We start from the raw sequence: 26,785 nt of genomic DNA, 5'->3' as shown, positions 1-26,785 counted from the left end.
ATCCAGGGAGCGTGCTGTGCAACAAAGTGCACAAGATGTTGCACTATTCCTCTTTCTTAACCACCGGTTTGCAAAAACACGGCTTTAGAAATTCAAAATGGTGAAATATTAGCAACTGTTTACTGACTTGCCAACACAAGACATTAATCAAAGATAATTATGAAAATGTTATTCTGAATTAACATGAGCTTAATGAAACGCAGTCATATTATTGAACACATACAGAAATAAAAAATAACTTTCTCCAGAGATAACGATGTATTACATTGTGAATGCATATCTGCAACATGACAAACTGAGAAACTTTTCATGTACACCCTAGTTTTAGTGGGACCCTGTCCAGTTCATGAGATCTCTTCTAAAATGTATACAGTCCATGCCCAGATCAGTCATTCATTGAATGACAAGGCATATAGCATTAAATAAAATAAAAAAATCTATGGTGCATAGACAGTAATATTAGAAAATCTCAAATGTTTCCCAACCACATAAAGCTTGTTTATCACACACAAGCTCCGAAGCAAGTGAGAACACAAAACTGCATCATTAAGGAAGAAAGCAAAAAAGTGCATTCTGTGCAATATCCCGACATCCACTGCTACAGGATCAGTTCATGAGTGTATTACCACTGTTGAGGTAATTGTAATTACAAACCAAAATTAAGAGGTTTATCTATATGACGTTAACGGTGATGTGTTGCGTGCCAAGCTTTGTCATTGTCCTGGGTCAGGAAGTTGAGATTTTAAGGTGAAGGCTCATTCCACTTGCATATTGCGCAATAGAAGCCCTTTCTTCACTCCTCCCTGCAGCATCCTGGCACCAAGACTACCGCCACTTAAGAGAGAAAGAGAATAAAATAACATTGCTCACACACACACAAACTTAAGTAAGCACACAGTGCAAAGCAACAAGTCTTACTAGAACAGTCAGTACAGACCAATTAAAAAAACAAGACTATCACCATATAGAGAAATGTCTAAAACAGTACAAGAGGAACAAGGCTTGGTAATATCCAGTATTTCGTAAACCACCACTTCTGCACACATAACACACACTGTAAACCTCAACCAACTATAAAGACACAGAGGGTCTGTTTTTTCCTTCAATGCTGCTTACATGGGGCTAAACTTCCTCCTCTTAGGATCAGGAGGCTCAGGTCCATCTGAAAGTCTCTGCAACCAAAAACAAAAGGAAAAGGAATGAAATGAAAGGACAATGAAATGAAAACTACATCTACAAACAGAATAAGTCTATGCAATGTTGTTTTACTCCTACAGACAGATGCGGAGACATGACAAACCTCTCTCCCCGAAGATTCCTGCTGTACTCGTCTCTGCTCCAAGTTTTGCTGAGAACAGACAGGTAAAAGTTGAGACACTTCTGCTATACTTTTGCACATAACAAATAGTTAAGACAACAATGTAACAAATTACACTGAAAACAAGTTGGCTTTTCTACCAGGAGGGAACAGATATGTCTCATTTATGCTACATTTGCAACGGTGTGAAGTTCGATTCAAACTGTTTTTGTAAGCACCTTATGTAGCTCAGAGAGCTGCTGGTGCCTGATGAGGGCCTCCTTGCTGGGGAACTGCCTCCTACACAGCAGACAAGCCAGTTTAATCCAGTCAGTCATTCTCCCTTCCTTCTCTTCTTTGTCACCTCCTTCTTCCTCGCTGTCAGTTTCTCCGCTGTAGGCTGGGACCAGACCCTGCTGCTGAGGAGGTGAACGCTACAGAAATAGGATGCACGATCAAAAACTGAGGAACAGATAGGATAGTAGTAGAAATAATGATAGTATGCTTGGAAAAACAGGGTGTTATAAAAACTATGAGGAAAACAGACCAACACCCACAAAATAAATACAATCACTTTGACCATGTCCTTACTTCTGCACTTTGTCGGATCTGGTCCAGAAAAATCTGAGGCCGTTCAGACAGTGCACCCTGCAGAACAGAAAAGCAAAATCAGAAGGATTACTAAGTCAGTAAGACCTTATCCTACTCAGACATTGTCTTATCACTGCAGTGGGGCAGGATGAGGACGGTTGTAGGAGCCTAGGCCAGAATCCTCTGGTTGATAGACATTCTCCTCCTTCATTATGGTTCACTGCTGCCCAGAAAATACACCTGTGTTTAAAGCTAAGAATTTGTCTCTGTGTAAGGGTCATGTACCTTTTTCTCTAGAACAGCATAGCCTGCGTCAGCACTAGCAGATTCTCGGCGGTCGTCTAGGCGACTGTGGCCTGGCGTCCGGGTATAACCAAGTGGCAGCGTCGTGGAGCCGACGGCAGGGGAGGAGGAGACCGACCGCATGTTCTCCTTGTGTCTGTTGAGACTCTTAGCCCAGCGCTCCATGTCTTTTGCAATCTATTAATATAAAGCCCAAGAGATGTAAGTCAGCCATTTATATGGACCAAACAGAGGAAGAATTACAATTGAAAAGTCATCCACACTAGCGGTGGCAAATAACACCTGAATAAGAAAACAACAAATACGGCCTTGGTGAAGTCTAACATTTCCATTAAATGCAAGAGGTGTTAAATTACCATGGTATTTTTGGCAATATAGAATGGTATAGTACATTTTGAACTGAACTGTATTATATTGTAAGGTATTGTTATTTCACCAACAGATGTTTTGAATTATACATACTAAAATTTAACGTCCGTTTATGTTTATTGTGTAAGAACAAATGTCCAATAAACAAGGAACAAAGCAAGCAAAATAAACTTTATGATGGAGTTTCACTTTGAAATCCAAAGGTAAATTTAATTTTCTGTATACATCCATCAGTACATGAGCTTTAATTCAGTGTGTGCAAATACCTGTTGAGCAGTTTTATTCTTGGGTTTGTCTTTCTTCTCCTTGCTGCCGAGGTTAGCAAACGGTGAGTCTGAGGGGGCTTCACCAATGCCTGTGGGAGCACCTTCAGAGTTTGACTGTCCAGCAGCAGCAGGAATGTAGGTGTGCTTCTCTCCATCCCAGTACATGTACTCCTGCGTTTGAGGGTTGTAGTAGTACTGCAAAGAGGAAAGGCACACAAAACATGACTGAAATGCTGAAGAAGACGACAAGTAGACAAAGATATTTCAAGGAGTGCATGCTTGACATTTAGACTCATGTACATTCTGCACACTTTACCTGAGAGTTAGGGTCATAGTAGAGGCCTGTGAGAGGGTCGTAATAGTAGCCAGAACTTTCGTCATACTGGTATGTGGACACATCTGGCACAGCTATAGTCAAAGACACAGAACAGTTAGCTAAGGGGAGGTTTTCAAATGTAATAACCTTTAATTGTCCGTAGAAACTAGGTTGAAAGAGTGGCTAGACTGACATATCTGTCACAAAAGGTACATTTAATAGAATCCCAATCTATAGGCAACAATGGTAACACAAATCCTTACGGTATTGCTGGAGCTCATGTTCAGTGCCTGGGGTCGCAGGTTGGCTGGGAGCAGCTGGTTGTGGTTTTCCCACTATCTCAACCTGTAAAAGACACAGAGATCAGTGCTCAGCTTAAATAATGGCATGAAATAATGCAAAAACACAAAAAACTAAATATGGTACCTGTGTAACTGGTGTGTTAGCTGTGGTGATGAGAGTAGTCTGTGTGTAAGTTTGAGGCTGCTGCAAGATTGCTGATCCAGATGTCAGTCTCTCAGCTGCAACATACAAACAGGTGGCCTAAGTTGACTCAAATTCAACTCAAACGTAAACAGCTGTATAGATCATATGAGGAATATGCTCTATATATTTAGCATTAGTAATACCAACCTGGGGCTGCTCCTCCTGTGTATGACCCCATCTGGGCTGCTCCTGCGCCGGGCAAAGCAGCCCTGCCATCGCCCTGGACCTTGAAAGTTGTGCCATCTAGCCCAGAGTATTCATTACCTTCCTGGCTGTACGTTACTGCTGGCCCCTGCTGGTACACTGCTGTATCTATACTCTGGCTTGCACTTGATCCATTCTGAACCGTCTGATTATGAAAAAAATAAAATATATTTTTAAACAAAAGAAAAAGACATGAACACAATCATGAATATACACCATTATATTAAAGAGGTGTTACACCCTCATGTGTTCTTTGCTGTGATGTAAAACTCAGTTACCTGTGTGACGGCCCATTGTGCAGCAGCTATTGCTGTGCTGGCCACTGTAGCAGCACTCACTCTGCTGCCATCTGTCAAGAACACATCACTGGCATAGAAAAGAGGCACACAGAGGGTTTTAATGAGTTTCTGGTGACCAACATTTAAAAGCTTTTAAGTGTTGATGCAAAAGTAGTCACTTTTTGGTATTATTAATATTCTTTTTTGTGCATTAGCAGAAATGTGTAATTGTGTCTTGTGGTTTCTTTAAAGCACAGTTTGGTCATAAGGTTTTTTACCGTTTGGAGCCTTTGGCAAACTCCACCACAATTGCTTTCCCGTCAATAGAGAGAGTTGGCTGGAGAGCTTGCAAGATCTGAAGCAGCTGAGATGCTTCCTGTTGATCAAACAAACATAGATCTGTGAGTTAGTGTGGGTGCATCTGTGTGCAACGGCCTCTGTGTGAATGTATGTTGAGGATAAAGCATATTTCAAAATCATCAGTACACAACAATGACAAAATGTATAGGCTATGGATTAATCTATGGATTCAAAGTGAATGACAATTCATCCGTCTAGCAGTTGCATGCGTGTGTCTGCCTCATCATGTTCCTCACCACTATGGTGGAGAGCTGTAGAAAGGCAAAGCCCCTGTTGAGATGCGTGTGCTTGTCCTTGATTAGGCGAACGTTGGAGGGGGAGAGAGTGGCGAATGGAGCCAAAGCAGATAAAATGGTTTCCACTGCGGTATGAGGGCCGAGGTTTCTCAGTATCAGAGCTGGTGCAGGAGAGGATGAGAGAACGTTATATTGTTTAATACTTTATTTAAGAATTTGGGTACCAGATAATATGCAGTGTTGTAAACGCACGTATCCCATGATGCCCCTTGCTGGTTTGCAAGCTATAGCTAGGTAGTGAAAAGTGCAAGAATTTGCCTAAATCCATACTACACAATATTTCCCCAAAGAACACACACATAAATCAATCGTTTAATAAAATATACAGTTGTAAAAAAACTAAAAGGTTAAACAAAAGTAGCTATTTTGTAATTAGTCTTAGTCCTGTATCTAATGTCTTTTTAGTTTTCATATCTAAACCTCAACCTTTTTTATTTTTAGTCAAGTTTTAATTAAATTACTTAATATCTTAGTCAAAGAAAACTGTAAATAAGCACAGGAAACGGAAAATAATAAAAAAAAACAGTAAACAACACTTTGCCTCTTCTTTTTTGGGAAAGAAAATGGAAGGAGGATTTAGTTGAGTTTTGATTTTTTAAACTACATTTAGTTTTTTTTGGCATGGTGGGAAAAGATCAACAGATAGACTTACTGTCATTGGCAACATCTGCCTGCTGTGTAGACTGTCCTGGATTGACAGAAGGACCGGAGGAGTGGTAGGGTACCGGCAATGGCAATAAGCCCTGGGCTCCCTCCTTTTGAAGACCAACGGGCAAATCCCTCTGCATTTGGGGCAACTTCAGCTCAGCCTCTGGGGAAAGAAAACATGACATTCATGTATTATAATACGACACCAGAGAGCTTGTGTTATTGTAAGAGGGAGAATAGATGATATTCACAGTAGCTGTGTTCATTTCTTACCTGATTTAGGCACACTGCATTTGAAGCACTTCTCTCTCCTTTTAAAGTTTTGCACGCCACACTGTTGAAATGTTACATGCCCTACTGTTAAAAACACTAGATTGATTGATAAACACGCATACAATTCACAAATAAAATGTAGACTTCCATATTTGCATGACACACAATGCAAACACAGACACACACAACCTTGTTGCAGAGCCAGTCCTCATTGGCACGTGGTTTTGGGTCACTATAGTGCATCGACACTCTTTGTCCCAGAATCAACAGCACTCCCTGAAAGAAAAAGAGAGAGAGGGAGGGGGAACAAAGAATGATTATCAGCAATAATTAGGCCACACATGCCAGAGAAAGGCCTCATCTCACAAGAGATGAGAGAGAGAATGAAAGGGACGAGAGGGAGAGGGGGACAGAGAGAGAAAGAGAGTAGAACTGAGGCTGAAAGAAAGAGGACACCAGAGAATTGCAACCTTCAGCTTTAGGAAATTGGGACGGACTGAGATGGTGTATGTGTAGTGTGTGGGTGTCCATTTTTAAAAGACACAATGTGTTTTATTCAATTGTGTTATCCCTCCCCCCTTAAGGGGAAACCTTTTCACAGTTTTCCACACATCCCATCCCACTGTCACCACCTTCATCCCCTAAATAGACAATAGATCCATCCTAAAGATGTAATAATGGTAGATGACCCAGATATGAAAGATTCAAAAACAAGAAAATGAAGAACTATATTGGTTCTGATTCAACGTACAATAGGCCATGTGAGAAAACTGTATTCACAATGTCTGCAGACTGAAGACTTTGGAGAGAGAGTGAGAACATGTCACTGAAGAAGAGGAGATCCCTATAATAGAGGAGCTTGCATTGGGCAATGATGAGCAAATGTGACTGGGAGAGTTCAGCTATGAAAACTATGCAGTTAGGCCACAGACAGACAAACGTCAGCATGATGTAACACGCATTTGCCTGTTTGTGGAATTTTGTATAAGTAGAAAGAAAAAGTGATTTTTTTTTCCTCAAAGTACAAAGACCTACCTACCTCTGGGACAAAAAATTATTTTCCAGTGTGTGTTTATACCATACTGGAATGCATCAGGTGCACATGACAGGGTGCTATGATGTGACTGTACATTTGTCCTGATGTGAACCTATATGTCCCATTGTAAGCATGTATATATGTGTATTTGTGTCTGTGTAGGGGAGAGTGACCTGGTTGGTCTCCATCCAGCGGGTGGCCTCCTGTATGACATTAAACTCGACGAAGGCGAATCCTCGGCTCTGACCTGGACACCGCCCAGCGCCATGGTAACCGAACAACAACAACAACAACATAACAACAACGCAGTGAGGGGTTAGTGCTTCATGTCCAGAGGAGAAAGAGACCCTGTATCAGCACTTATAAAATAAAGCATTGCTTCCTCTCTCCCTTGGTAATGACACACCTGACAGCCAGTTGGAGAGCCACTGTCAAATTCTCCGCAAGGGTGGGAGGACGCAATGTCAAGCATCTCAACAGGGTCAAGGAAAGAGGGGGAGAGAGGGAGAATCCTACCCACTCATCAGTTTGAGCCTGAGCTTTTTGGCTTTGAATGACGAAGCACCCAGGCACCAGCAAAACAGACACACACAGATCTCGGAGTGCAGTCTGCAACTATTAATATAAGTGGAATGCTCCATATTCTGTCCATGCATTACTATAACGGATTGAGAACACATTATGCAACATATTTAGATTGATATTATGTTTAACAACACTGTACATGGTATATCAGTGCAATCAAAAAAAAAAAAAAAAAAAAAAAATCATCATTAAACATTAAAACTAAGAGGGACTTGTTCTAAACAGTGATGCAGGAGGGAGGTGAGAAAGACATAGCAGTGCAGGGGACTGTAAGTGTGCCTGAGCTAGATAGGCACACCTTACAGACAACCAGTGCGTTAGCAAAGGGGGGAGGCCAGTGAGACAATGACCTTAATGGAAAACCGTTGGAAAAAAGAAGAGCTTTTCTGAGTGGTATGGATGACGCTCACATAGCTTAGAGGTAGCTGCAGCATTCATATCCCCACACTTGCACACTCAAAAATAGCTACAATGACAAACACCATCAAATGCATTCTGCCTCCGCTGCTTATTTCTCAGTTGACAGTGTTAGTTTGTGAGCATTTTCAACAACTCAAGATGGATGTGACAGAATCATGAAAAGGGTAAAGACGATAAGAGTCAAGTGGAAAAAGAAAATGAATGCCATGGAGTGAAGATCACTGTGATCACTGTATGCATGCATGCTTTCTTGTCCTGAAGGCAAATATGGATAGAGCTCTTCTATGAAGCGTGCATTGATGTTTTGTTGCCCTGTGAGCACTAGCCAGAATTCAGACACCAGAAGATCAAAGAAATCAAAGCAGAAAATGCAGCGAAAGCCTGCATGAGTCTATAAATATAAGTGCATTCTTTGCATCAGCAATCTATCCAGCTGTCAGAGTATGAAGAAAGACAGTGATAGTAAGAGAAGAGGATAAGGAAAGGGAGAGCGCTTATTAATAAGAGAGAGAAGACTGAGCAGATAAGGGAAAGTCACCTGAGAGAGCAGTGGAGTGGAAAAAGCTGGTCATGGTCCAGGCCATGAACAAGTTCTCACCTGAGGATTTGTTTCTCATGAGGCGAACCTCTCTTGGCTGGATCCCCTGCTCCTGAAGTTGTGCCCGGATCTATGAACGTAGATTCATTGCATTTTAAGCCAACTGACTGTAAGACCCATGCATCATCAGACGACTGTTGAGAAAAACTCACAAACATGCGCAGGAGACATACACTTACCTCATTGGTGGTGACATTGGGTGGCAGCATGCGAAGCATTATGATATTGCTTGGCCTTTGGTTGAGGTCTAGATCCGCACGGTAGTCCTGGTCCCTCTGGTCCAACTCCTCAAGGGACAGGTCTGGAGCAGCACTTCTCTCCTCTGCACCCACTGGAAAGGCCTGCATAGAGCCGTCACAAATGATCAACAACGAAATAAAATTGAAGCAATTCTTTAAAAAGGAGGGCTGGACTTCTAATGGCTTACCCTCCTCTTCACTGCCGCACGGGAGAACCTGTCCTCTTCTCTCTGTCTTGCAGTATTGTATTCCATCTGTTCCGAAAGAGCACCACCATGACCCCAGTTGCCATCCCTACCCCCCGAATGAGGGGCACTGCTCTCGGGAAAGCCTCTTCCACCTCTCCCCCGCCCTCTTTCCTGCGGGCCAGTCAATAATTGCTCAAACTCTCGCCTGGATCCCTCCTCCTCCCTCTGAAGCAACGGAGGGGCTAAATCAGGCTGCGACTGAGAGCATGGAGGCCACAGGAGCCCTTTCATCCCACGCCCATCTCCTCTCTGTTGAAACCCTGGACGGTCCTGTAGACGACCTGGCGAAAAGTCACGGGCACCCAGTGGTGGCTCTTCATGGCCGTATAGTCCGTCCCCCTCTGCTCTGACATCATATCCCGCACCTGCATCCTCATCCTCCTGCCCATAGCCTCGGTAGTCCATGTCACGAAAGTTATGATCGTTGTGGTTGTTGCCATAGCGGCCTGTGCGGTCACCTCGCCCACCCCTGCTGACCATAAAAGACAATGTGAGGGACTTGTCAGATACATGTCTCTTGAAGATGGAGAGGCACAAAGAGGAAAGTCTAACTCACCTCCGCTCATAGTCCATGCTGATTCACTGACTCTGCTCCTTGTCTGCCCTTTTTTCTATTTGGTTAGAGCATTGGAAACCCTGGAAGTACATCAGCAATTTACTTTATTAAATGAGATAAAATAATCAGGATCATCTTTGCTGGTTGACTGATTCACCATCTCTGGTCTCTGCCTTATTTCTATTTGACAGCAGCATGGAAAGATCATGGAAGTAACACCACATCAGCAATTTACTCTTTTAAATGAAAAAGCAATAATCACAGCAATTGCAGTAAACACTTATAAACAACTGCTTTACAGATAAAACTAAATCTCCAACCTAGATGCCTCCTGGGGTGCATAGTAGTGCTTTGCATGGTGTGCGTTCAATAGAGGCTGCATGCATGGGATTTATTAGCTGCATCTTTGAATACTGCAGACTTCTTCACCTTTGACTGATATTACAGCTTTACACATCAACACCCATGAATAAAACGAGTTGAGGCATGACCCTGCATCACTTATGAACAAGTGTGCTCAATGCACATGCCTGACCTTACTACTCAAAAAGGAGTATTTAACAATGACGTGTGGCGGTCATCTCTGTTAGCGGACGAGCTAACTATTTTAGCCTGTGGTCGTCTCGCTGGTCCAGGCAGAGAAGCTGTCTCCGATGACGGATGTCAGCCGCTGTAAACGCACCGACAGCAGTGTTTGAAACAGGACACACACTTACCAGTGGCACGTGTAGCCAAAAATAGTTATCTTAATGTCACGTCGAAGCCCAGGTGAGAAGGGTGTTTTATTTTTCACTGTGTAAAATGGCCACAGCAAGACAACAATTTGGAGGGGGAGGGTTCAAATACCCGACTCTGGTATGTGATTAGTGGTTGGAGAGAGAACACATCAAAGTCGACGGTGATTGGACCAGACGGGCCAAACCAGAGCCGTATAGAGAGGGAGTCGTGTCAAGCGCTCGATTGTCACGTGATGCACTTAGACTTCAGATGGCCTCAGGTAGTAATTGGCAGGAACAGTACATTTAGGAAGGAACCAAAACAAACAGGGAAATGCTAATTGGTAGTCAATAAATAATTAATTAATTAATTAATTAAAAGTAAAATTGGCTAATATTTGAGGATTAGTAAGTGTAACAGTTAAAGTCACCTGCCTTGTTGACATATTTTATCCTAAAGTGCCCTTGTTCAAAGTAACAGATATTTAGTTCCATCTAGTGGTGATTTTGCAGATTGCAAGCAACAACATACCCGTGTGTGGGTGTGTTTGTAAACTGTGTTTTTTAAGAATAGTTGTGTTTTTGTTAGTTTAGAAAAAAGCCTTTTCTATCTACATAAGGAGCGGGTCCTCTTCCATGGAGTAGGCCATGTTGCACCGCAATGTTTCTACAGCAGCCAAGAACGAACAAACTGAACACTGGCTCTACCGAGAGCCTTTCACATTTTTACATAAAATAAAGGTAAGGATGAGTACTGAAAATCAGTATTAAACAGGTCCCAGTGCTTGATTGTTAAAGAGTATTAATAAGCCACAATGTTACTGGTGCTTTTTATTAGTACTTTAAAAAAGGAACAGTGTGTAACATTTAGGGGGATTAATAGGCAGAAATGGAATATCATTTTCATAATTATGTGTACATTTTCTATAATAACCTGAAACTAAGAAACGTGGTGTTTTATGTCTACACAGGGAGCGGGGCCTCTTCCACAGAGTGTGCCATTTTGCTACAGCAGCCCAGAACAGACATTGGCTCTAGTGAGAGCTTTCCCGTTATCCGAAGGTAGGGGTGTGTTCCAAACCACAACATTAAACAGGCCCTGGTGCTAAATTATTAAAGATCGGGGTATTGATGAGCCCTGCCATAATTGGTGCTACTCTTTAGTACTATGTTTTGGTGTTGCACATCTCTGCCCTGCTCACTGTCGGTCTGAGCTCCTCCGACTACACACACACAGAGCGAGCAGATAGGCCATGTGGTGAAGTGAACCAGGTGAATTGAAGGATACTAGAGTTAGGCAACTATCTTTGTTACTGTACGTGCAATAAAATATTTTCAAGTAAAAAGCCAATACTTTATCATACGTCTTACCTTTTAAAAGTCCATCACAAAAGGTCAATTCTGCTGCAGCTTTATGGAGGGTGCTAGTATACGCTGCTAACTTCCAGGAACTATTGAGAGGAAACTATTCAGAGGCGCCATTGTTATTAATGAATAAATAGAAAGAACACATAAATACATTACAACAGAAAAACCCTAATATCAGCTTTATTTGAGGGGAAAAAAATGCATAAACAAAAACCATAATATATCACAATACAAAAAAAAGAAAAGAAAAAAGGCCCATCTCCAAAGAATTTCAGCCTTGCACCCCAAGCTTTAACTTCAATTAACTAAACAATACGACGGTTACAATTTATCATTTAACTGACAAAAGCTGATCATAACAGCAGGATTAAGTAAACTGATTAAAATATACTAAGAAAATTACGATAAAAAGTTATAGTACAATAATGACAATATCATTAAAGAAGGAGTTGAGTAAAAGGCAAATTTGAAATACACGTTAACATGTCCTTACAAAGCCATGTAAGACATACAGTACATGGTAGACATTATAGTAATAAGATAAGCCTATCGTCTATCTGAAAGAATATCCAACTCATCAACTACACCACTCATGATTTGACCCACTGATTAACACATCAAATGAATCTCTGGTACACACAAAAAAGGTCCTAAAAACTCATATGTTTAACCTGATTGTGCCTCTAGATATAGTACAATGCCTTCCAGTCAAGTGAAAGTTTTTATGTCACTCTGAGTAGCTATTAATTCCATTACCCATCTGAGCCATAAAATGTGGCCATCATGGGTAACTTTGGCATGGAAACAAGGGGGTTAGGTCAGTAACGCAGTAGACCTTTCCATGCATACAGTACATAGACACATATGTTAATACACACCCACACAAAATATACACACATTCACTGCATGCAGACCTGCACTGGAGAAAGCAAACCACCATACAGTTGCACACACGCACACACACACTCTCTAAAGTACAGGTAAGTAAGTCAGTATGGGAAAATATCTCATACAATCTAGTTTAGGCATACCCCTGCATAGCGCCTGAGTCAAAATATGGGCCTGAAGGAGCAAAGCCAATGACAGGGGGAAAGCATTCACAAATGTGATGTGTGGACACCATCAATGACACAATAATACCACATCTTAGTTATGAATCCCTAACTCCACAACTTACTCTTCTTGACCGCTGCTCTCAAGGCACTACTGTGTAAAATCCACTTCGACATGGTCTTAATTCAAACCAATTCTATGTTCATGTATTTTGTCTTTATCTGTCTCTCTCTCTCCTTTCCCCATTGTCTTTGGCCTGGTAAGGACCCTTCTCTCTTCATTCCCATCATGGCACATTTTAACCCTGTTTACATCTACTCAACTGAAAATTGCTCCTCACCACCTGCTCATAGATTTGAAAGTTATTTTGATAGGAGAGGAAAATGGCACATAATCCAATATATAGACCGAGGACCAAGGTGTAGGAGCCTATCAAATAATTTAAGACCTGCTTTAATTTGCTGAGGATAAATGGTTAATAAGAAATTGAGCATTTGCAAAACGTTTTTTGGCCCCTCCCCAATTTTTCCCTGTCAAATCTCGTTGGAAGCTGCCCTATCTATCTGTGCTTGAAGGCAGCTCCCTCTTCACCCAGGGCCTATAACAGAAGGCAGTTGGACTTCTTGCCACGTTTCTTGGCCTGCAGTGCTGCCCTAGTTGCCATCTCAAAGACTTCCCTCACACCATCTTTGGTTTTGGCAGAACACTCTTGGTAGCCGTAGGCACTGATGCGGTTCGCCATCTCTTTGCCATCTTCGTATTTAACCGGCTCCTGGAGACACATGTCAGAGAGAAGGTTAACATTTGAACTTTTGAAAGAAAAACTATCTGCTACAACCTGATAGATAACATCTCTCCTGGTTTTATATAAAAGGTTAATGTTGCAAAATCCAGCATATTTTGAACAAGAAAACTGACCTGTTTCATTTTGGCAAGCTCTCGTCTGGTGTGATCATCATTGCGCAGATCTTTTTTATTGCCCACCAGAATAATTGGAACATTTGGACAGAAATGCTTCACTTCAGGGGTCCACTTTTCTGGAATATTCTCTACAACGAGTAAAGAGAAAGAATGTAGTAATTAGAAACATACTTCACAATCACAAGGTGTTTGATACATAGTGGTGTGAATGTTGCAAAGACAATACCTAAACTGTCAGGGCTGTCTACAGAGAAGCACATGAGAATAACATCAGTGTCGGGGTAGGAGAGAGGCCTCAGTCTGTCATAGTCTTCCTGACCTGCTGTATCCCAAAGTGCTAGCTCTACCTGAGAAAAGAGAGAGATACATGTAAGACAGAAGCATCAATAATGGATAAGTAAACAGGGCTATTTGAGCATTTAAGTTGAGTTAAATTACAAGATTGAGAGTTTATGTAAATAGTTATTCTATCTGTATATATAATATTTCAGTTATTGTGGATTCTTTACTTATTTTTTTACTACTCGTTTGCACTATACCCTATGCTGCTGTAATCCTGTAAATGTAATCTAATAAAGGATTATCTTATTTTATGAAGCGTACCCATTTTACATTATTCTTATACTTTAATTAGGAAGACAGCAGAGAAAAAAAAAAAGTGATGGCCTATGCTGGTGAACATATGAAGACTCTCACAATAGCAATGGCTACCACTCAATGTTCATTACGCTGAAGTTTTTTTTTTTTCTAGTGAAGGTCAAACTGGAACTACCAATTTCAAAAAACATTTGGGGAAATATGTGGTTATAATCATAGTCTCTGCACCACCTTTAAAATGTGTCTCACCTGTTTCCCATCCACTTCAATGTCTGCCACATAGTTCTCAAACACAGTGGGGACGTAGACCTCTGGGAACTGGTCCTTACTGAAGACGATGAGCAGACAGGTCTTCCCGCATGCTCCATCACCAACTATCACCAACTTCTTCCTGATAGCAGCCATCTGTGGAAAAAAAAAAAAGTCCAATGCAAGGAGGCACTTTTATACACGGTTATCACAAGTCACTCACGTGCTCTCTACTAACATCAAACACCCAAATATAACATCCTCAATAGCAAACGTGAAGGCTTCCTCGAGGGTAGAGGGTGTAAACGCTCCTTATTTCCGTGCTGTGTTACCACTCCTGCTGAGGGCTGTGCAGTGTAACGTTAGCCCGGGCCTGTCAAACCTGCTACGTTTAGCTAGCACGGAGCTAACGGTGTTCCCCGTGTTTTGTTATACTGTCATTCTGTGTATTCTGTCTGTAATTGTAACCGCAGCATTCGTTGCACTGCTGTGGTGCTTTAGTGACTGGAAAAAACAATAGGCATAATGTTTAAAGGCTATTGCTGAGTAAGATTACCTCTTGATGTTCTGTGTCCGCCTTTCTCCTCTTCCTGACCGATTGGAAAACTCCGCCCACTTGTTCTACGCATGCGCGTGTCTACGTCACTCGGTTGCGGCACCTTTACTTACCTTAAATATATATATACAGTACCAGTCAAAAGTTTGGACACACCTTCTCATTCAATGATTTTTCTTTATTTTTATTTTTATTTTTTCTACATTGTAGATTAATATTGAAGACATCCAAACTATGAAGGAACACATATTGAATTATGTGGTAAACAAACAAATGCTCAACTAACCAGAATATGTTTTATATTTTAGATTCTTCAAAGTAGTTGAATGAGAAGGTGTGTCCAAACTTTTGACTGGTACTGTATATATATACCTTAATACATATTAACATATTAGTAATATATTCAAACACTACAACAACCTGAATAATAATAACTATTATTAACTACATGAAATGTTCAAGCCTTATCATCACACTTTTTCATTAGTCTTTTATTTAGCTTCAAAAATCAATAATGCAATAGGCTACTTTCAATTGTAAGTCATAGAGACAAATGTAAAAAAAAAAAAAAAAAAAAACATATATATATATAAATACATATATAAATATAAACATAGAAATTATAATTCAAGTAGAGGAAAAATATAGCCCATTTTAATGTTTTATGGCCAACTCTCCATGTGTAGGGAGATTAGCATAAAATGACAGCATATATATAGTATTGGCTACAGATATTTATGTATAGAGTTTAAGTACTGTACAATTTCACAAAATTGTAGCTTATATTGAAATCCTATGTCACAATTGAGTCATCAAATGTTGCCTAATTTCTATTCCACCCAAGATTTATTTTTGTATATTTGAGTTTATGTTGCATCGCAAGCATGACTCACAATTATCTTACATAAAGCGCTCAGCATCATGTGCAAGTACACCGCTCACTCCTGCCAGACAAGTATGGCACAGAGACTCTTAAGGCTGCACTGCAGTCTTTCTGAGCTTTCTCAGCTCTCTCACTGAGACTCTTCAAAAGCATCTTCATGACTCAGGAAGGGAGATCGCCTCTTCAAGCCCCCTTTAAAGTGAGTGTTGCTTCGTTTTCCTCCTCTTTCGAGTTCATTTGAAGGCATGCTCACTGAGATTGAGCTGTTCATATATTCCAGGGTTACAGCAATGCTGCTTCCATTTGTTTCTATGGACACTGGAGGTAAAGATGCTCTGATTGGCTGATTGGCTCAACCAGTCTCAGGTCTATTTCCTGACTGTGGCGGTGCTGTTGCTGCGCTGGTAGAACAGCACATATGCTTGATTCGTCTGAAGCTGGTTCTCTGAGACTGGAGTCACACTGTAGTTGGGTAGATGGAGAGTAATAATGAGAAACAGCTAGAGGTTTATATATGCGTTTTAAAACAGACACAGTGGGCTTTGTAAGTAGCAGATTGCAGGGCATTGCTTGTTAAAACACAATAATTTGGGTGCAGGGTGAGCCTCACCTCGAGTCATTGTAGAAGCACCAACCATTTTCGTCTGAACAGCAGGCTGTGTAGTGGCCCATGTTCACCGTCCCAGCGTGGTTACATATTGCATATAAATCATACAGAACTGGGCCTGTGGAGACATACATAGATATTATGACTTACTTGTTCCATTCTTCATAACTTGTGTTGTGTCCATTTTATTTACTTATAGAAATCATGTATTATCTACTGTGGACTAGCTGATGATTATATGCCAATATGTCACTGTTTTTATCTTATATTGTATTTTAATGGGTTGATTATCTAACAACCCACAAGGGTCAACTCAAGCAAGTAAAAGGAGAAAGTGCATGGATGGTGAATTGGTTTTGTTACCGCAGTCGACGGGCCCGTAGCGTCCAAGGTCCAGGTTGGTGAGTGGGAAGGACACGTACACTGTGCTTTTACTAATAGACCATCGTGACGTCGTAAAGCGGTTCAGATCTGAACAAGCTTGTTAAGCATCATAACGTCCTACACAAAAACTACTGTAAGGTTAATATTTCAAGTTGTTGTCAAGGATACGGATAACAATGACCTGGGGAAACCTCTGGATGGAAAGCCGCTTGGTGCATTCTGTATGCCTGTTACACCTCTCACACATCTTAAAGACACAAACAAACACACAGATATACATTTTCCAAACATTTGCAATTACACAAGTTCTATTTTAGGCAAAATCCCAGTACAAAACAGTCCATGACAAATGCTGGAACATTGAGTAACGTGTTATCTGCTATTCTTGTTATTTGACTTTGTATAACAGCTTAATTGATCCATATATAAATTATTGTAATAATGTTTAGTGTGATACTAACTCACCCTACTTTCCATCCATTTCAATGACACTTTAAATTCCAAGAAAGTACTTACGAATGGTATTCAGTTTGTTTAAGAAATTAAATGTAGGATCAATGTATGACATCAATACCTTTACAGATGTGTTTATGTATAAATTCACACCTTCATTCAGATCCTACCAGGATTTTTATTTATATCACGATATGGAGGTGCCTCTCCTTGTAAAAATTTGAAATCCAATCCAATGTCTACAAGAGTCAGTTGAAAAATAAAAATAATGTATCTGTTTTTCATCTTTTCTGTTAAAAGCTCCCACTTTTATGTTTCTCTCTTCTGCTGAGTTTTTTTTTCTTGCATTGTCTGATATTTATGATTATATTTTATTGTTGATTACTTGTTTTGTATTGACACTGTATACGCTCTTTGGCTTCCTTCCTCCCTTTGCACATATTTACTGATGATCAATTCCTGTATTTCTTTTTCACCCTGATGTTTAAATTGTGCAAAAAGTACAGGTAACAGATAGATAGAAATTTAGTTTTTTGGACTAAACCATACCTAGTTAATCGTGTCTGCATCATTGACCTTTGACCCCAAAGTTAGAGACACGTTGTTGATGTGTTGTAATCCATTGGTAAGTGCGCGCTCTGTGTTAACTTACTGGTGAGTTTTCCTTGTCCAGTTTCTCCTCCTGAGAGAAGAGGTCCAGGCATTCCCTCAGCGTGACCCGCCCAGAAGAGCTCCTCTTGGGGATCGGTAGCGAAAGATCACAGAACACATCGAAAGTGTTGGAGTAGTGGGAGCACACTGAGCAATGCAGCGAGCTCCTCAGCTGGCCTGAGAACAGGTCTGTGAGAAAGGTTGAAAGAATTATCAGTGGGTTGCCTTCATTGGATGTATGATGAAGATGAGTCTGATGGATCACCAGGACTGGATTGCTCTTCTCACCGACTATTCTGCTGTCATCTCTCTCCAAGTGCTTCTTCCACATGGCAGCTGCCTCCTCTGAAATTCTAAGGAAGGACGAGAGACGAGGGAAAGTGTGATGTGGTCACATGAAGGACATGAAGATTCAAGCACAGAATGTTTTCTACATAAACACAAACCTAAATCTGGCACATTTCTGTTCAGGCTCCTTTCCTGTTCGTCGAACATAGGGTCTGCGGTTGATTTCTGTGTGCAGCTTGTCCAATAGGAACCTGAGGAACTCCTGCGCATCCTGTTGACTGGGTTAAACACAGAGACAAAGACGTCTTTGTGTCACTGATACAGGAAGCTATTTCTATACGAGTCTCAACTTCAAAACCAATCTATACTCGTGGCAAGGAGGAAAACTAATTTTAAATAGTCACAGTTCCTCTCTTGTCTTGAAACAGTGGGGATGACACAGAAGTAGATATTGTATTGCACTGCATTTAAGTCTCATGGAAAGATGCAGTTAACCCTTAAGGAAATAGAAACATCTATATTCTCACCTGTATCCACTGAAGTGAGGAACCGCTTCTTTAAAAATACTGTAAAACTGTCGTGGATTTACAACTGTGTCCCCTTCATTTACATCCCAAAGGCCTGACAGCACCTGAGAGAAAGCTTGAACAGGAAGAAGGGGAGCAATGAGAAAGATGGAAACATAATAGGAAGAGGAGGTAACAGCAGGAGAGAGGAACATACCCTCCATGAGCTTGGCCTCCTCTTTGGAGAACTTCTCAGCCCTATAGGACATGATGAGGCTGTAGTCCCGTAGGCTACGTGTGTGAGACAAACACTGGACTACTGCGTTCAGGAAACACTATGTTGGAGACAGAGTATAGCAGAAAGCATGCATGTTCATGACAAAAATGTTTATGGTAAATGTATTTCATTAAAGGACTTCTTTAAAGCACATTACTGGATCATTTAGCACTTACTGTGTTTCCTATGTTTCTAAGGCCAACCCTTCCACTTCCTATGGAGAGTTGCTCTTTCTGGAAAATAAAGAGAACTGATTAAGCTATTGACCCAAACTATTGATCAATTACATCTGCAACAATACAGCCTGTTTACTCTGTAAACACTGGTTTACACTGCATGTGTGCCCTAATATTTGACCCCTGGCAAAGTCTGTACGACATGTTACGGTCTATCTTTGTGTGCAGCATTGCTAGACCAGATTTAGCCTTCTTATCCCATTAGGAAAACAAGAGAGGCTAAAAGGAGGTCTGCCTGAAGCATTCATCCTATTAGAGACGAGGGAGTGCTGACAGGTGCTTAAACACGTGTGTTGGTGTGTACTCTTCATTAATTACTTTACACAATCTCACCCTGTCTGTTTTTAGGTTTGTCTCATGAGTATCCCATGAATTCTACGTTAAGAACAAACTTTCCAGACATCCAGACTGTGAGGATTGACCATAAATTGAAGGTTTATAATTGTTTTGCACACCTCGTTGTCGGTAACCAGAAGCAAGCCCATCAGTGAGGTGTAGAGAACAGACTGGGAGATGTCGGCCGTCTCTCTCTGGAGGCCTTTCTGGGAGACCAGGTTTCGACACAGAGCCTCACAAGAGCCCTCAACATTGACGCCACTGGCTCCGGGCATCCTATTTTACTGGAAAACCTCAGCAGTGTGTTCCACTTATTCTGTGACAGATAGAAGAGGGTCCCAAAGAAATGAAAGCAAGGCGATTTGCACCTCAAACTGGGAAGGTTGCACCACCTCAGCTTTTTCCACATGCAGTGTCAAGTTCAGCAGAACGTGATGGTAGCTGCTAAGAGAGAAAGAGTCCTCTCTTTTTCCAGGCAAATGATGAAGTTTGTCCTTCACAGCAGAGGGGAACAAGAATAGTATTGATTTGTTGAGCAGCCCCTTAAGGTAAATCCCTATCTTGAATAGGTTGAGTTGATCCACATAAGCAATTTTCTCTCATAATTACAGCACGCAGGTCAGCTCGGAAAGTCAAGGTCTGTCAGAGAGCACAATGAATCTAGATATTTACATATCAGCGTCAGGGTACATATCTACGACAAAAAAGAGACTTTTATCTCAAGTGTTCACTGATTAAAGAGTCAAGTAAATAACTTGTAACATGTATGCAGAATCTCACAACTGTTTTGAGTTGTTATCAAAGCAAAATCTACAGTCTCACTGCTGTTTTCCACAGGTTAAGAGTAAAATCTTGCAAACCAATTTAGTTTGCAAGTAATTCCTGATAAACATTCCAGCATTAGCAAATAAACAGCCATTTGGACTCACCTGATCACTTGGCCACTCTATCTGTGAACAAAGTGTCCCAACCAAACTGTTCCCATCCCCTGCTGAGCTGTTAAAAATGCATAAGGGCTCGTCTACTGTTTCACTGTGTGTCGGTAGGCTAGAACTGAAAGTCTATCTCCCTCCCATGCCCTGTCGCCAGTGTCAGAGGGGGAGAGAGGGCGGGAGTGAGAAAGGGGGAGGATGGAGGGAGGATAATCATCACTAATCTTTTCTTTGTAGATCTGGTTGGCTATACTTAGACTTGTGTGTATGTGCAATGAGTTCCTAAAAAACTTCTATATGTCAGTTTATTTAAAAAAAACAATTTTTACATTGTAAATCCACATTCAGTAATACTGTTCTCAAGCTGTACAGCAAACATCACCACAATCACACAATCCATCAGCAAATGCATGAACAGACAAAATCCATGTAGGTAATTCTATATCTGTCTAAGCACAATCCCCTTTCACAGTCTTTATTTTATTCTCTCTGGTGTCAATATCCAGTTCACTTCCCATGCCTCCTGATCATCTGTATGACACCGTCAGCAACAGGTATGATCTGCCATTTCTGTGTCCGAGCTGAGGCTGAGCTCGGCTATGTGATACAGGGCGGGATCAGGGTGGAGGGAGAGCTGCGCCTGGCTGGTCTGAGCGGTCCTGTCCCGCGACTGGACAATGGCTTGGCGCAGACAGGTGATCCACTGCTGCCTGCTGAAGGAGTCGTTGGCCTGCAGGCAGTAAGGGTGAAGTTTGGAGCGCCCTCTGCTGCTCACACGGAAACAGTTTTTCACTGGGATGGAATTACAGAGAGGAGAAAGGAAATTGAGTGGAAGCAAGGTAGTAGGTTTCACTTTTACTGAAGGGGGGGAAAGGGCATTGCTTTCTCTCAATCTAAGGACGAAGTTAGAGCCTAAATTGAATCTCTTTTAACCCTCCCTTCTCCTGCATGAAACAAAACGTATAAATAAACCTTAAAATAATGATGTATACATTACTGTGGTGCTATTGTTTAAGTTATTCATCAAGGAAACCAACTATCTGCTGGTTGAAGCTTCCAAATGTAGACCATTAGCTGGTGTCCATATCAATATAATGATCCATAATGGAAATAGTTATTATATGTCCTATGTTTATGTTACCTTTATCATTTCCTCCAGTGAAGGCTCCCCTGAAGGTGCCCCCTCCAGCAGCCTCCCCATCTGGGATCTCCTCCAGATTTATCAAGGCGTTCGGCAGCGGCTGTCTGTACACATTGAACATCTGACCTCCCGCTCTGTCCTCCGCCGGCCTAGTCAGCACCAAGGCCAGCTCAAACAGGAATACATGCAGCCGCTGACAGAGGAGACGGAGACGGAGACAGAGACAGAGACAGAGACACACACACACACACACACACACACACACACACACACACACACACACACACACACACACACACACACACACACACACACACACACACACACACACACACACACACACACACACACACACAGAAACAGGCATTCACAAAGTTTAAGTAAAAAATCAACTATTATTCAGATATTTAGGTACAGGTCTTGTATCGTACCCTTTGGCAGGGTACAATACAAGAAGAAGATGCTACAAAGTTCATTTTCAAAATAGATGGTAATACATGGTTAATTTAAATAAGGCCTACAATCAAAATCAGAGGAGCAAATGTCTGTAAATATATGGATCCATTCTGTCTTAGAGGCAATGACCTTTTCAGTTAAGATACAAACAAATCAACAACGTCAGGAGAACCAAAAGGTCAATCAAAGGATCTTTGGCGCAGTCAAACATAACAACAGAGAGCCGTTACCTGGCCCTTGTTGTTCTTGAGCTCTCCGTGGCAGTACAGGAAGCGGGACAGCTGGATCTCTTGTAGTCTCTGGCTCTCTTCGAGATATGCAAGGCCCCGCCTGTAGAACTGACACTCGGCCTCTCCTGTCTTCTTGTTTACCTCCGCCACGATGCTCTGGACCAGCTCCAACTGAACAGAACAAAGTTGTTTTACACAAATTGAATGTATTTGATGTGTCATTTTGATGATGAAGAAAGTGTCCCATCTCCTCCATTTGACAGCTAGGTTGGGTTCTGAATAGGATTTAACTCACTCTATGTATTTAAGTAAAATATTTGTAAAATATGAAGTATGTTTACTATGATAGCATGCTGTCTCTTATGAAATGCCTTGGTCTTAATGGTATAAATTAATTACACACCAGCCAAATTGGGTAACCATGATGTCCCGTCACAGGATCACTGACTACGGAAGTTCATGTTTCATAAAACAATTTTCTCTTGCTGCCATTTGGAGGCGCCAATATGCAAAGTATTTTAGATTTAAAAAGGAAACACAAGTGTCTGGACTTTCCACATCTTCAGTCTGAGGAATTTAAGAATAAGGGGGATAAGCTTGTAAAACCTTTAAAGGCTAAATGTCCAACATTTATTTAATTTTATAATTAGGAAATGGGCCAGACAAATGCTGATTTTCTGACAACCTATAAGATTTGGGAAATAATTAAATGAGTAGCAATAAACAAGAAGGGGTTTTACTGTGTAAGTGTACGAAGTGTAAATGAAACATAGTTTGAGCAAATTTAAAAGGAAACTCAGGTCCATCTAAAAAGCAGCTCACATTTTGCATAAACATCCAATGTGGAGATCATTCAGAACCTTTTAGAATAACATGAACGTGAATGTGTAGGACACCAACTCACAGCATCAGGCAATGTGTCCTCATCCGGGTGCTCTGGAGGCGTGCACTTCTGAATCTCTTTCAACAGAAGGGGGTATTTGACCAAACGGCTTCGTGGGAGATCCAGGAAGTTCCACAGGTCCAGTTTTCTGCTGAACGAGGACTCCTGACACAGACGCAGGAAGTGCTCAACTCTTTTCTCATGCTTTTTCTGGTCAAGCAAGGCTTTAGCCCCCACCTGGTTACAGCAGTACGTAACATAGGCCTCCAGACAAGGGAACTGCAGAGGGGAAGACGGGAGGAGCAAAGATGTGAAAAATGTGCAGTCAGTTTAAAGCGAAGATGCACATAGACTGATCTCTATGACTGTGGTTTATAAAATGACATAATAGAGTAAATACAGGAACTATAGAGAGTGAAAGTGTTTTGTGTCCTTTTCTCATCTTCTTTCTCATTCCTTGGTTTCCATGGAAATACTCACCCAGTTCATCAGAGTAGGCCCGACCTGTCCGATTGTCTTCTCTGATCCTTTCAGCCGCTCAAGACGACTCAGAAGATCTGGAAAGAAATAAAGATAGAAACACTCAATCTGTTAATTTCTTATTGATCTGTGCCGAATAAAAAACAGTGTTACTACAGATCAGAGACAGAAGAACAGAACATTTAACAGATTCAACCTCCTGCTTATAGGGCTTCACAACATATACTGTATATCACCATATGGCAAACATGAAAAATCTGTAGTCATAATTAATGATCATGTAATGATTTGTGGTCCACTGTTATACATTTTATCATAGAAACCGATCACATATGTAGAGCAAAACCCTCGATATGACAGTTTCAAATTTGAATTTTATTTGACTCATTTGTTTGGACGGAACAGTGTGAAATGGTGAAAGTCATCCAATGATAATATTTATTGTTCACTCAGCGTTACTTGCCGTATACATGATTATGAAATGAGAAGGTTGATAATTGGAGAGTGCAAAGCAGAGAGACAGTTTACCTTGATGGAGAGGAATGAGAGAGTCCAGTGTACCAAAGATCTGCCCAAGCTCACTCTCTGTCAGGATGTCCAACTTCAGCATGGGCTCATAATACACCTGGTAGCACCCAGACACCAGAAGGCAAAGGTGAAGAAAGAATAAAAGCAGTACCAAAAGAGGCGTAAGAAAGCGTTAGAAACTTAAATCAGCTGAATTTTTCCTGATATATAATAATAGAGGTCAAATGTTATTTTTTAATGAGAAAGTACCTTCTTGACCAGACTGAGGTCTTCAATGAGTTGTCTCTCACCCTGAGTCAGCTCATAGATCACCTGCAGAATGAACACCAACATGTTGATGCAAGCACAGGCAATGCACACATGCAAACACACGCTCGCATACGATGTAGAAAACACAGAAGGACAGCGTGAGCTCTCACAGCTGATTATTAAATAAAGGAAGTTGAGCCTTGAGTGCCAGCTCACATCCTCTTTCAAAATGCCCGTGAAGGGTAGAGCTGCCTCTCCGTCATTAAGAGTAGGCTCTACTCCCCCCCGCCCACACTGCAAACACAACCCAGAAGCCTGACCCACTAACCCCTCCACAAAAAAACATTGCATTATATTACAAAAATCTGAAAGTTAAGCTTCTGCAGCTGAACTACACTTAAGCAGGCTTTCCCATCGCACCTCTTGTCGTTTGATCTCCTTTGCAGTGAGGTCATGGCTCTCCACAGTGTCACTCCAGCACTGGCTGTTGCGCCGGCGTGGATACGACGAGGCCTTTGCGCGATGGCGCAGGGGAGCCGGGGGCAAAGGTCGAGCCTCCGTGCGAAAACTAATAGACCGCTGTGTAAAGAGCAGAGAAGTGGAGAGTCACTGGCGGTTCATTTTGCATAACAACAGGTATGAGTGTGTCTGTGAATTGTTACCGAAATAGACTGTCCAATGCGTTTCAGAGCAGGGGTCTTCACCGGGGTTATGACACCTGTTAGGCTGTTGGACTTTACCACAGGTTTGACCCTTTTGTTACTGGGTTCCTAAAACGGAATCAACATTACAAACTTTGAATAAAATGGTTCCAAAGCGTCTCAGGTTGGGTCATTCATCGAACTATTACGAGCTGTACATTAACAAATTTAAAACACCTGAACATATATCTGGCAACTGCAAAAGAGGATCAACTCACCTCTGAATCCCTGATGTGCTCGGACATCATCTCACCCTCCTCATCTTCCTCTTCATCCTGATAAAACACAACAGGTCACACAACACAGTGAGCATTAGGTGAGATTGAGAAAGACATAACAATGTTCAGGAAGAGGAGATGTCGAGAGGGGTGAGATGTTGCATGGTGCAGATCTCTCATTTCCTGTGTGACTCTTTCAAAGAGGAAGGAGGTTTTAACCGTGCTTCTGTAGTAAAATACAAGATGTCTGCCTGTTTCTGCCACACTAACCACATCAGCTGTACATTCAGTGGAAAATCAGAGTGAGATGTATTAAAATACCTGTGGTAAAAATGTATCTGTTTATGCGTTTATGATACACATGATGAAGATGACTGTAAAGCAGGTAAGCTTGAAAAGTGAAAAAAATAAAATGTGACAAGATGTCATGGAAAAATAATTTAGAGGTTTGTGCATTCAGAGAGAACATAGAGCTCACATCTTTTGTTAACACTGCACTCAGCATTGTGGTCACAAAGGTAAGGTTGACTAACTTCCGCTAGTTACAGAGAGAAACAGACAGACGTGGAGATGAAGTAGAGGCACTGGAACACAGTTTTAATGGTGCATGTCAGATGTCACTAACCTCAATGATTCTCACCACAGGTTCTGGGTCTTGTTTTCTCTTCTTCTAAAAAGCAGAAATGTAAGTGAGATGGAGTTTCTTGTTTTATTTTTTTGCAAGAGAGCCCCCCCCACCCTCACACATTGAGAGAAAAGGAGGTAAAAGAAATAAGGTAGATGGAATGACTTACCCCAGCATGGTCACAGGGGATGGAGTTCGTCTCTCCCAACACTGCAGTGCTAAAAAAGCCAAAAACCAAGCAGCCATGAACGGTTATGTTATATTACTAGTTATAAACCACCCAAAGTAGCTGGATGAATCCTAGTAGCACGTTCATACTTGTCTAAATCGGCAGATATTGCCTCAAGTTATACAAAAATATTTCATTGATAGAAAAGGTTAAGACTTACGATACTTTATTGTAATATCAAAGTGTTAAGCGTTGTTACCATGACACCAGATGTATACCAACTTAAAGTACCGCTCACATGATCCTGTTGGATACGTGTTAATCACTGCCTAAGTCTGATCACAGCATTTATATCGTTTGTGGCACCTCAAGGAATGAACAGTTAATGGTGAATGTAAAATATGTCATACCAGGAAGTCCTCGTTTCACCAGACTCTTCCACGTCCATCTTCAATGCATCTTTACAGAAGCATTAAACTTTCTCAAGAGAAGGGTATAGATAATCCTCATTCACACCGCTTCCTTCTGCGTTTCAGTAACAGAGTTGTTTGCAGGGAGCTCGTCAGAGTTCAGTGTACTCCTTCCTCCTCATCTCACCCGACCACATCCTTTAGAGTTGCACATATTCATGTATCCGCTCCTCTCGCAGAGGAGGGTTCAAAACTCTTACTTGTTCTGACAGATCTCATTTTAAATAACCCTTTACAACCCAAAGGACCTTAG

General features: G+C 41.4%; 4 protein-coding genes across 6 annotated transcripts; all 4 read right to left on the bottom strand.

Annotated features, from left to right (window-relative positions):
- Positions 1 to 28: 28 nt before the first annotated feature.
- Positions 29 to 10,176, bottom strand: rbm10 (RNA binding motif protein 10). 2 transcript variants are annotated; one of them, XM_054608485.1, is made up of 23 exons: positions 10,086 to 10,176; positions 9,370 to 9,449; positions 8,754 to 9,285; positions 8,506 to 8,667; positions 8,327 to 8,396; positions 6,897 to 6,970; positions 5,877 to 5,963; positions 5,688 to 5,748; positions 5,419 to 5,577; positions 4,707 to 4,867; positions 4,389 to 4,486; positions 4,111 to 4,198; positions 3,776 to 3,977; positions 3,569 to 3,663; positions 3,406 to 3,487; positions 3,143 to 3,234; positions 2,827 to 3,021; positions 2,174 to 2,368; positions 1,889 to 1,945; positions 1,537 to 1,731; positions 1,301 to 1,348; positions 1,117 to 1,172; positions 29 to 834 (listed from the first exon to the last, which is right to left on the bottom strand). In XM_054608485.1, the coding sequence occupies exons 2-23, from the start codon at positions 9,384 to 9,386 to the stop codon at positions 756 to 758; spliced, it is 2,805 nt and encodes a 934-aa protein (XP_054464460.1). In that variant the 5' UTR covers positions 9,387 to 9,449; positions 10,086 to 10,176; the 3' UTR covers positions 29 to 755. The 2 variants fall into 2 exon arrangements, with proteins under 2 accessions (XP_054464460.1, XP_054464461.1); XM_054608486.1 differs by having other exon boundaries at positions 30 to 834; positions 8,754 to 9,282.
- A 1,441-nt stretch (positions 10,177 to 11,617) lies between these two features.
- Positions 11,618 to 14,909, bottom strand: LOC129099319 (rho-related GTP-binding protein RhoA-C-like). The gene is made up of 5 exons (XM_054608518.1): positions 14,830 to 14,909; positions 14,274 to 14,429; positions 13,654 to 13,774; positions 13,425 to 13,555; positions 11,618 to 13,278 (listed from the first exon to the last, which is right to left on the bottom strand). The coding sequence occupies exons 2-5, from the start codon at positions 14,427 to 14,429 to the stop codon at positions 13,105 to 13,107; spliced, it is 582 nt and encodes a 193-aa protein (XP_054464493.1). The 5' UTR covers positions 14,830 to 14,909; the 3' UTR covers positions 11,618 to 13,104.
- A 563-nt stretch (positions 14,910 to 15,472) lies between these two features.
- On the bottom strand, positions 15,473 to 19,725 carry usp21 (ubiquitin specific peptidase 21). The gene is made up of 11 exons (XM_054608694.1): positions 19,570 to 19,725; positions 19,055 to 19,111; positions 18,819 to 18,936; positions 18,623 to 18,737; positions 18,254 to 18,373; positions 18,096 to 18,160; positions 17,809 to 17,996; positions 16,872 to 16,950; positions 16,683 to 16,790; positions 16,323 to 16,437; positions 15,473 to 16,174 (listed from the first exon to the last, which is right to left on the bottom strand). The coding sequence occupies exons 1-11, from the start codon at positions 19,723 to 19,725 to the stop codon at positions 16,081 to 16,083; spliced, it is 1,215 nt and encodes a 404-aa protein (XP_054464669.1). The 3' UTR covers positions 15,473 to 16,080.
- Positions 19,726 to 20,679: 954 nt separating this feature from the next.
- arhgef3l (Rho guanine nucleotide exchange factor (GEF) 3, like) lies at positions 20,680 to 26,655 on the bottom strand. Of its 2 annotated transcripts, none has more exons than XM_054608495.1 (13): positions 26,473 to 26,655; positions 26,063 to 26,111; positions 25,894 to 25,938; positions 25,269 to 25,325; positions 25,012 to 25,119; positions 24,770 to 24,928; positions 24,350 to 24,412; positions 24,101 to 24,197; positions 23,573 to 23,649; positions 23,114 to 23,371; positions 22,210 to 22,380; positions 21,524 to 21,716; positions 20,680 to 21,174 (listed from the first exon to the last, which is right to left on the bottom strand). In XM_054608495.1, exons 1-13 carry the CDS (start codon positions 26,508 to 26,510, stop codon positions 20,927 to 20,929), a joined length of 1,563 nt encoding a protein of 520 aa, XP_054464470.1. In that variant the 5' UTR covers positions 26,511 to 26,655; the 3' UTR covers positions 20,680 to 20,926. The 2 variants fall into 2 exon arrangements, with proteins under 2 accessions (XP_054464470.1, XP_054464471.1); XM_054608496.1 differs by having other exon boundaries at positions 25,894 to 25,935.
- Positions 26,656 to 26,785: the final 130 nt, after the last annotated feature.

This window comes from Anoplopoma fimbria, chromosome 12 (assembly GCF_027596085.1).
Source record: "Anoplopoma fimbria isolate UVic2021 breed Golden Eagle Sablefish chromosome 12, Afim_UVic_2022, whole genome shotgun sequence".
Taxonomy (NCBI): Eukaryota; Metazoa; Chordata; class Actinopteri; order Perciformes; family Anoplopomatidae; genus Anoplopoma; species Anoplopoma fimbria.
Note: the sequence above shows the minus strand (reverse complement) of the source record. Positions and strands in the feature narration are given on the sequence as shown.